A 10773-nucleotide genomic window follows, 5' to 3' on the forward strand; every position below is an offset into this window, starting at 1 on the left:
ATTTATTATATTTTATTATAAATATTTTTATATATTTTAAATATTTTTAAAATTTAAAATTTTTTATAAATATTAAATATGATATATTACATATAAATATTTTTATTAAAAAAATAATTTTTTTAAATAATTTTTTTATTTAAAAAGAATTAATAAACTTTTTAATAGAATTTAGATTAAGCTAAACTGAAAAACAGGTCAGGTTTAATATTTTAAAAAAATTTATAACAAATTGTAAATTAAAGCCAAACCAATTAACTACATGATAGACTATATCTATTAAAAATAAAATTTGACCTATTTCTACTAAATAACAATAAAAGTTACTGATTCCAAAATAAAAAAGCCAAAAAATATAATCATAATCATTAACAGAAAATTATACTGATCTAATTAATTTTCTCATGTGGTATCGTCTGCATCTTCTACTTTTAGTCAGAATGTGCCTTCGTTAAGAGAACACGTAACACGTGTTCATAGGGTATTTTTTCCACGTCGTCTCTTTATCAGCTAAAGAAGAATTTCTCCTTTTTTACAGTAGAATTGACCTTAGTGATTTAGCCTTTAGGATATGTTTATAGGTCTTTTGGTGGGTGAAATTCAAAAAATTTATTTGGAATTTAAAAAAATAAATTAAATAATTAAACAAGAATATTTTTTTTCACAAAAATAAAATTCTATTTTACATTTAATATTTGATGTTTCAAATTCAAAATTTAAATATTAATTTAAATTAACATTACAACATTTAAATTAAAAATTCATAATTTTTTTAAAAAATTATTTATCCTATAATTCTCTAAAAAAATTTTAGTATCTCTTCGCAATTTTCAATATTAATTTTACAGAATATGATAGAATCATATGCAAAAAATAGATGATTTATTTTGAAATACTTTTTAGATACTTAGATTTTTGTAAAAATGTTGTTTTGCTCTGTCTTGTATAACAAAAAAAAAAATTCTTTTGCACAAATCAGGAATAGATATGAAGATAGAAAATTACCCTATCAGATACCTCTACTTAGCCCAAAAAAACAATAGAGTTGTCATTTCACAATGACTGAATAAGAAATAGTTGAAACTAACTCGTGAATCCAATTAAACCATCTAATGTCAAATCCAAGTTTTTCCATCATGAGCTATAGAAGCTTTCATTCTACCATATCATAAGTCTTGCTCATATCTAGTTTGATCATCATTTTATTACCAAATCCCTTTTTTTTGTTCTTGAGATAATGCATGCATTCGTGTGCAACTAGGATATTATCAGAAATAAATCTTCTTTAATGAAGGCATTTTGGGTTAAACTGATCACTTTATTTATCATGTTGCATTTTATGCACCAACACTTTAAAAATAATCTTGTAAACAATTGAAAATAAACTAATAGGTCTTATTTATGTCATATTACTCGCACTTGAAATATTTAGAATGAGGTAAATGTGGGTGTTATTAAAACTTCTCAATATTCTACCTTTTGCAAAAAAATTGTGAATAGCTTTGAAAATAACCTTCCAACTAAATTCCAATAGTACTGAAAGAATTTCACAATTATTTTATCATCACCCGGAGCACTCTCTAAGTTGATACTGAAAGTAGCTTTTTTCACTTTTGTCGTAGTAATTAGCCGTTGGAGCTTTCAATTCATGTTAGCTGTCACTTTCGACTCAGTATGTGAAGAGGTTTTCTAAGTCTCCATGACAAGTGGAGGAGAATAGATCTATAAAGTATGATTCTGCCACTGCACTAATTTCAGCTCTTGAGCTAGCAACTTCACCGTTCTCCCAAACTATCCTCCAAATCTTGTTTCGGTTTGTTCTCATTTTTAACTTCTGGTCAAAATTTTGGGTGTTTCGGTTCCCTTTTTTGAGCCACCGAATTCTAAATTTTTCTCAACACTTCTCTTTTTGGATGACCGCTTCCTCCAATTTTTCTCCAACTCTTTAATTTCCAACCCTCAACACTCTCAACTTCTCTCAACAATTCTAATTCCTGTTGCAATTCTTCTATAACCTTCTTTAAATTATATTTACTAGAGCATTATCATTAAACCAATTCGTGTCTGCATGTCTTGATTTTCTGGACTAGTATATACATCGTTGATCCACTAAAATTAATGCTCCAAGCTTCTTTAATGACTTCTATGGCTTTTTTGTTCTCACACCATCTTGCTTAGAATTTAAACCTTCTCTTTATAGCTTCCATTTGTGGGGTGTTTTCTAATAAGAAAGGAATAGGACCCGATCCATTTTCCACAAGCCTAATAACCACTAAAGAGGGATATATGGTCAGCCACTTTATATTCACTAGTACAAGATCCAACCTTTCTTGTATTAGATTTACCTTAGCCTCCTATTTGACCCATGGTTTTCAAAATTAGATTAGACCAGTTGGTTGAATCGGTCCGATAAAAAATTGGCATTACAAGTGATTCGGTTCACCATTAAAAACCGTTAATGATAGAATTGGAGAAAAATCGCTGAACTTTCAGTTTGGATCGATAACTGGCCGGTTTGCTTAATGAAAATTAGATTTTTTAAAATGGGTGGGATGGGGTTCGAACTCCTTCCTCAATGAAAAAAGAGCAAGTCACAACCACCAGGTTATCACAATTTTGGCTAATATGTTTACAAATTATTATATATATAGATATCTTTATCAAATATATTTACTTCTATTTATTTTATTTTAATTTTTAGTTATAAACTTATTTATTTTTAAATTAATGATATTTTTATTTAACAATAATTATAAATTTACTTATTTTTTTAATAAATACTTGTAGTATATAATAGTATAATAGATATAAATTTATTAATAAATTATTAAAATTTGAAAATAATTATTATTTTAATATAAAAACAAAATAAAATATTTATGATAGAATAAAATTAACAAAATACTTATTATTTATGTTTCATATTATTTTAGAATAGTTAAATATTCTTAAAATATTAGTAAAAATATGTATTTTAAATTTTAACTTTAAATTTTTTTACTATTTTTTATTTTTTATTTGCATAGGACTGGGTTAACCGGTTCAACTAGTGACTCACCGGTTGAACCAATGACTCAGTAATCTAGTAGTTTGATCGGTTCAATCACCGATTCGGTTCTGACAACTATGTCCGAGATACGTGCGAGCAGGACAATTTTTATATATAACGTTACAATATTTTCGTAAAAAAAATATATATCAACATGGAAAACATTATTTTCTTAAAAACTAACATATTTGAATTAGAACTAAAAAAAAGTACATAAAAAATAATTCGAATTGGATTGATTTAAACTTGAAATAAGGTTTTACGAGAAATAAAAAGTTACGTGTAAAAATTTAAAATATTAAGTATGTGAGAGAATATTAGAGAATATTACGAGAAGAAACGAAATTATTTCTCTCCATTTTTTTCTGTTGTACTTATTCTTTCAATTTCACGTTTGTTTTAATATAATATCTGAACACTTACTAAAATTTTTTTCTCATCATGTAACTGAATACGTATGACTTTATTTTTTTAAAATTTAAATCAATTTAATTTAATCTATTTTTTTTGTACCTTCTTTGAGTACGAATTCAAATGGATTGAGTTTTAAAAAAATAATGTACTAATTATTTTCGAATCACTAATTTTAAATACGTAGGACAAGATATAATTTTTAAGAATTGGATTAATCTAAAAAAATTGATATTGTTTTAATCGTAATTGTTTTATAATAATACATGTAGTTTTAAATTTATAAAAATATTATAATGTTTATAAATAAAAATTAAGTTTTTTCAGCTGTATCCGATATGTGACTCAAAGTGTATTTAAATACTTACATGTTATTTAAATCGATAAATATTATATTTATTTAATTTAAATAAAAGAAATCCTCTGGATGCTCTCTCCGCTCTTTCGTTCCTGTCATAGTTTCATTCGTTCACTCAAAGAAAAGAAAAAGTGAAAACCTAGCTAGTCTCCACTGCCGCCGAACGGAGTGACCCACTGCCGCCGTCCGTGACTGTCCGAGGAGTCTCTTTTTGTACCGTCGGTGTTATCCAAGTCAAACCCCCTGTTCACTCTCTTCTTCCTCGCCGGCGCCCATCCTCCATCGTCTTCGTCCTGCTCGTGGTCGTCTTGTTGCCGTCGTCTCATCGCGCTGAACTGCTGTCTGTCGTCTTGCTCTCCGTTGTGCTCAACCCCTCTCGAAGGTCAGTATCACGCGCACTTGTTCTTTGTTTTTTGTTTTATTCTCTATTGTGAAATCATTGAATGATTACAGGGATTTTGTGTTTTTGTTGAAATAATTGATTTGCTCTGGCTTTAGTGTGCTGCGATGTTGTGTTTTTTATTTTTTGTTGAATGATTATTTGATTTCTGGGTTCTGGCTCTGCTGTGCTGTTGCTGCTTTGTGTTTTTCTTTTTATTTTCTGTTTTGATTTCTAAAAGAAGAAACAGAAAGATTATTAAATTAGATTTTTCCTCCAAAAAGTTAAATAAAATTTTTGAACAATAAATAATTAATGATACAGATCCCAAATTTCCAATATGATCATGTGATGATCATGTGAGGTATCACACTATTACTGTATTAGATAGATAGATTCCAAACTCATATTTGATAGCGTCCCCAAAAAAAAAGTAGTTATATATCCTCCTCAATTTAATTTTAATTTTTCAACAAAATTTGAAAATTGAAATTAAATAAGATGGGATAAAATCTACCCAAAATAAATAAACAGAGATATGCAACAAACAAGACACTATGAGTTTGTTTAGGTATTATTCAATTATTAGAAAAAAAATTAGTGTGTTTAACAAAATTTTAATAATAAAAATAAAAATATTAGCAAAATAAAAATAATATTTTTTAAAAAATGATAATTTATATATTTTTAAAATTTCTTTATTTAAAAAACATATTGTTAACATAATAACTTTATAAATATTTTTATATTATTATATTTAAATATAATTATTAAGTAAAAAATATTTTTATATCAAATATTTAAGTGCTTGTTTGGGCGTCATTATTTTGATAAAAAATATTTTTTTTCAATGAAAAAAGATTTTTTTTTTTTATTTTAGTGTGTTTGGCAAATTTTTAGTAGTAAAAGTAAAAGCACTAGAAAAATAAAAAAAAAAATCTTTTTTTGAGAAGTTATAATTTACATCTTTTTTTAAAAGATCTTTTTTCTTAAAAAAAATATTTTTCATGTAATAAATAAACAAAAAAGTACTTTATATTGTTATACCCAAACATAATTGATAAATAAAAATATCTTTTTGCATTAGATCTTTTAAAAAAAGATAACTCAAAAAAAAATATTTTTTTAGAAGCTCACCCGCCCTAAATATAAAATATTTGTTTAAAGATCCTTTAAAAAAAAATTTAATATTTTTGAAGAGGCTCAAACAAATCCTATATATACATAACAAACACAGCAAACTTCAAACAAATCCTGGCTTCTGCAGTTTGCGTCTCACCTGATATCTGGGAATAACATAGCTTGAGTCTGAGATATGGGTGACGACATTGATGGATGGGCAAACATTCATGATTACATCTTGAAGGAAATTGCAGAGCACTTCTATTCGTACGATGATTTCATCCAACTTCGTTTAGTTTGCAAGCAATGGAGCTTGAAACTTCCAGATATCTCCAGCGAGATTTTGTGGCTGGTGGTACCTGAAGAATCTTCCAGTACTCATATTTATGAAGACGAGGAGATCTACCATCTCATGAACTTACCTATTGCTGATGAAGTACCGCTTGATATTCAGTCTCTTGATGAAGACGAGATCCACCATCTCAAGCTACCAGAGATGCAGAACAAATTGATCCGTGGTTCTTTTGGTGGATGGTTGATCGTCCTGGATATGTACCAATGTTCGATGTATATGTTAAATGCATTTACAAAGGTCCGTTTAGATCTTCCTCCACTATCAACTTTTCCGGATATAATTGACTACAATCCTAACAATTATGGCTTTGAATATACTGTTTGGAATTGGTATAATGACAATGGGGATAATTTGCGGATATCGAGGAGTTTCAAAAATAGTACCCAGGTTTGGAAGGTTATTATAAATTCATGTCCTAGCAATGACAATAAAGATTTTTTGGCAGTGGCCATATATGGACCTCGTTGTACATTAGCCTTTTACAAACCAAATGATAAGAGATGGTTAGATCTTTTAACTAGAAAACCGTCGTTTCATGATGTCATATCGTTTCATGATGTCATATTTTTTGGAGAGAAGATATATGCAGTAGACGAAGATGGCCAGCTATACGAATTTGATACAAACACAAAATCAGGGCCTGCAGGTGGTATTCATGAAGCCAAACCTCCCTCTGATGCTGCGGTGGGTCCTTACCAGCTTAAATATTTGGTTGGGTGTGCTAACGGAAGTTTATTGATGTTGGCGAGACATTTTATGCCTGTAAGTCACTGGACTTCCAAATTTGATATCTATGAATTAAAGAAGAATGCAAAAGAATGGTCCAGACTAGATAGTTTGAAAAATTACGTACTGATGATTGGACTCAACTCTTCTGTTCAAATGCTGCCTGCAAGTCTTCAAACCAAAGGAAATCAAATCTACTTTACAGATAACCTATTAGAATTGAAACCGTACCGTGCCGAATATCAAGATATTGGCATCTTCAACTTGGACCGTGGAAGTTGTCATTTTCTATTATGCGAAGAAAAGTTCATGTGTCCTCCTGTCTGGTGTTATTCTAGCTCATTTCTTTAGTGTTTTTATTATTATTTTAAAAGATCATTATTTGCAGTGTGTTTGTTCTTCCTTATATTAAAATTTTAATGAAAACATGTTTATCTCCATTTTGTTATTATTCAGTACTGCTATTTAGACTTGTAATTTCTCTCTCTTCACTTTATAGTTTATTTTAAGAAAAATATTAAAAGATTAGTATAGGATTCGATAGTGTTACCTTTGGATCGTTAAATGGTCCACAACAAAAGATGTTTATTAAGTTTTTTAATAACTGTTAAATAATTTTTATTTAATTTTAATTATAAATTAATTTTTTATATATTATTTAATTATAAAATTTATTTTTTATTTTATAAATTATTATTTTATTATTTATTTATCATGTTTATTAATAGTAAAAAATAAAAATAATAACGAATTAGATCTTCCTTTAATTATAATAAATATTTTGGTAATTCTAATCAATTAGAATTTTGTCCTTGATTTGTTACCTCAGTAAACGCTAATTGATTGAATTTTGTAAGGCATATGAGTTTTTTTCTAATTCAATTGATTGTTTGTGTTATCCAATCTATTTCACAATTCAATTGATTGTTTGTCTTCAAAGTAATATGGATTTTCACAATTCAATCGATTGAATTGTGCATTGCGTTATATATTACGCTATTCTAAATTTTTCTGCTTGTATTAATTAATTATTGTGGTGTTTATTTCGGTACGGCAATAAATTTATACGTACCAGTACAATAAAAATATGATCAAATTAAAACATGACATGTGGATTATGTTTTTCACGTTAATAATTAATTTTTTTTAAAAATTGAGTTGGAGATTCACCAACTAAAAGGAAAATTAAATGTCATGAAGCACATGGAAGATGATGGAGATTCTAAAGTTTTGAATGTGATGGATATTTTATATAACGAATTAAGAGATAAGGAACAGTCACTTCGAGAGATAGGGACATTGAACCAAGCACTAATTGTTAAAGAGCGTAAGAGCAACGATGAGCTGCAGGATGCTCGAAAAGTATTGATTAGTGTAAGTTTTTTGTTTTCCCTGATAAGCGCATATTGAAAAGTATTCCAAAGTGCATATTTTTTTTTTTGAACTACACTGTAAGCGCATCTGTTCAATCAGGTTCTGTTTTTTTAATACTTTGATATCTGATTTCTTGGCTATCATTGGAATATGACCCGGTCATTTTATAAACACAGGTTTTGCTTGTTGTCAGCTCAATAAATTCTTATATGAATCAGATAAGATATTAACTGATTGATGAAACTATCCTGTATGAACCACAATGAAAGAAATAAAATTTTCTTTGGAGATGAAATACACTTTGTTTTAAATTAAGGTTTCTTTTATAGTGCATTCTTTCTCTCTTTTTTTTTTCCAAAAGTTTAATTTATTCAGTTAGAAATCAAGGTAACAAAGTAACTCCATTAAAGTCAAAACTTATTTATTTGATATCTAATTAAAATGTCGCCCAATTGATTATTTCTAATTCATAGGTCTCTAAAACTGTACCTATAGAAGAGACCAGCAATGCTGGCTTGTAATGGTGCAACAGTCATATTGTGACGATATTCAGTTCTCGTCTGTTACCTGACTTGTGGCTCATGGATTTTTATGCTCTGAACATTGAAACTTCCTTTCCTTTCTCCATGGTTTCTTATATTTTAAATGTTTCAGGGAGTTAAAGACGTGTACTCGTGGCAATATTGGTGTGAGGAGAATGGGGGAACTTGATATTAGACCGTTCGTTGAATTTATGAGGGAAAAGATATAATGATGAGGAAGCAGAAGAGAGAGCTTTAGAACTGTGTTCATTGTGGGAAGAGTATCTTAAGGACCCAGACTGGCATCCCTTTAAAATCAGCACAAGTGATGGGAAACATCAGGTGCGCCTTTGCTAATCTTATAGATCTATTGAAATATTTTTTTTCTTGATATCGCTCTTCAGTCTTAATAGAATATTTTATCTTTCTTTTACAGTTTTGCTAAAGGGAATTTGTTAAGGTGTTTAATGTAAAAATAACTTATTATAAAAACTAAAACTTTGTAGTTTCCAATGCTTTTATAGTGTATTTATTGAAGAACTTTTTTTAAAGATTTATACTCTATGTAACCCAATAGCCTTCGTTTATTAGCATTCCATTTATCCCATTATTTTATTGATGGATGAAGATAATAAATATCCATGATAGCTGCTTTGCTTGAAACAGCAGATGAAGAAGAAGCTTTGATTCATGTACCATAAGGGTTGTTTGTGAATTGCGTTTGGAAGAGAAGGGAGGGGACGGGAAAGCTTGTCGTGTAAATTTTACACCCTTCAAAACCCTTCCTTCCCCATAGCCATCCAACCTCTAGGTTTATCTTTCCCCTTCAAATTTGGCATGTGCTGCTATGCTTTATCTTTTCCCATTATATTGCACTGCTTCTAATTGTTAAAATTTTTATTTAGTACAAGATATTAGACTGCATAAGTTTACAATTTGAAAATTAAAATCTTGACATGAATAAATGAAAATCTTGGTGAAATATGCATTGGAACCTGAAGTTGTGTACTTAATTGACAATTCAGTGTCATATCTATCTTGGCAGTGCAATAGGTCTGTGCCATTAGAGACTTTCGCCAAGTATTCCAAAGCATGATAGCACCCGTACCTCACAGCTATATGAAATACTGTTTCTTCTTCTGTGTTGAGATAGTGAAATGATGCAGAATCAAACACAATCCATGAAGGTAAGTTGTAAAACATAAAGTAACATTCAGAATTGCTATAGAAAACTATGATTCCAACCTGTGTGTCCTCTTGATGCTGCTATAAGGATACAAGTTTAATTGAATTCTGCAATGCTTCGCTCCGCGATCTCAGGTAGATTCAGGAGGAGGTTAACCATGTCAAGATGGCCATGACTGCATGCTAGAAACAAAGGACTTTTGCAAGAAGCATAAAGCTTATAAGCAGCATTAGGATTGGCATCAAGCAGCAACATTAAGACCTTAGCATTCTCTTGGCGGCACGCCTCATGAATCGGAGTCTCATGTTTCTTATTCTCAACACAAACCATGTCAGGACACATGCTGATAATTTCAGACACCATTTCAGTGCAACCATACTTGGAAGCAATGTGCAATGGAGTGCTGTAGGAATCAGCTGTTTTTTGATTCAGGATTCCTTCATTCTCCTTAAGGAGGCTTGAAAATGTTGCTATATCATTTTTTCTAATTGCATCAAACAGATTTGGATCCATATTCATGGGCTTGAAACAATGCAACTCCTGAAAGTAAGAGAGTGAATAGAGCAAAGTTCTGTGCCCCCTTTATATAATGTTTAGTGGTTAATCAGTTATACTGAGTGAAGTTGCAAAAAATGTTTGGAAACTTACTGTACAGAAAATGAATACGTTGGTTATAGACTTTTAAAAGCCTCAAACATGTTCAAGGAAAATTCTTGTGGAGTTGTCTCTCAAATTGTCAAATTTATTCAGCAAAAGAAACTTCTTGGTATGACTTTGAATGTGAAAGTAAAACTTCACCTTCTTTCTATTCATTTATCAAGTATTATAAGATTGAGCATATTTTATTAACTCTCATATCATTCAATGTTAATATCGAACTTTAGTCCTAACTGAAACCTCAAAAACTAAATCGATACGCATATAATTGTTGGAATTATTGTCAGAGGCGTTTTGATCATTTAGCAGTTGACCTGAGACTTAGCATAATGGCCGAACAAACAATAATACATTTCAAAATTTGTCATCCAATTTCTCCGGATACAAGTTGACTCCGAATCAATACACTTAAACTAAGATTTTGTATTTTATTTATAATTCGTAAGCATCTTAGTCTTTGCTACTTTTCCTTCTCAGCACCTAAACCATATGTAATCTATGGAATCTTCAGTGCAATTTACTCACACTTTGTTGTGCAGTTTCTGATAGGACTTAATAACAGCATGATTCTTTGGGCTTACCAGTTCCAAAGGTTCATAAATTATAATTTGAACACAACATAATAATCCAACACT

The 10773-nt window shown here is 29.5% G+C and overlaps 1 protein-coding gene and 1 non-coding gene across 2 annotated transcripts; both read left to right on the forward strand.

Moving 5' to 3' along the window:
* The first annotated feature begins 3837 nt into the window (after positions 1-3837).
* On the forward strand, positions 3838-6840 carry LOC114924002 (probable F-box protein At4g22165). The gene is made up of 2 exons (XM_025811454.3): positions 3838-4200; positions 5465-6840. The coding sequence occupies exon 2, from the start codon at positions 5513-5515 to the stop codon at positions 6749-6751; it is 1239 nt and encodes a 412-aa protein (XP_025667239.1). The 5' UTR covers positions 3838-4200; positions 5465-5512; the 3' UTR covers positions 6752-6840.
* Positions 6841-7540: 700 nt separating this feature from the next.
* Positions 7541-10191, forward strand: LOC112765558 (protein INVOLVED IN DE NOVO 2; the record flags this gene model as incomplete). The annotated part of the gene is made up of 5 exons (XR_011875421.1): positions 7541-7774; positions 8248-8291; positions 8429-8637; positions 9341-9482; positions 9616-10191. It is a non-coding gene; the product is annotated as a protein INVOLVED IN DE NOVO 2 (transcript).
* Positions 10192-10773: the final 582 nt, after the last annotated feature.

Source organism: Arachis hypogaea, chromosome 17 (genome assembly GCF_003086295.3).
Source record: "Arachis hypogaea cultivar Tifrunner chromosome 17, arahy.Tifrunner.gnm2.J5K5, whole genome shotgun sequence".
NCBI lineage: Eukaryota > Viridiplantae > Streptophyta > Magnoliopsida > Fabales > Fabaceae > Arachis > Arachis hypogaea.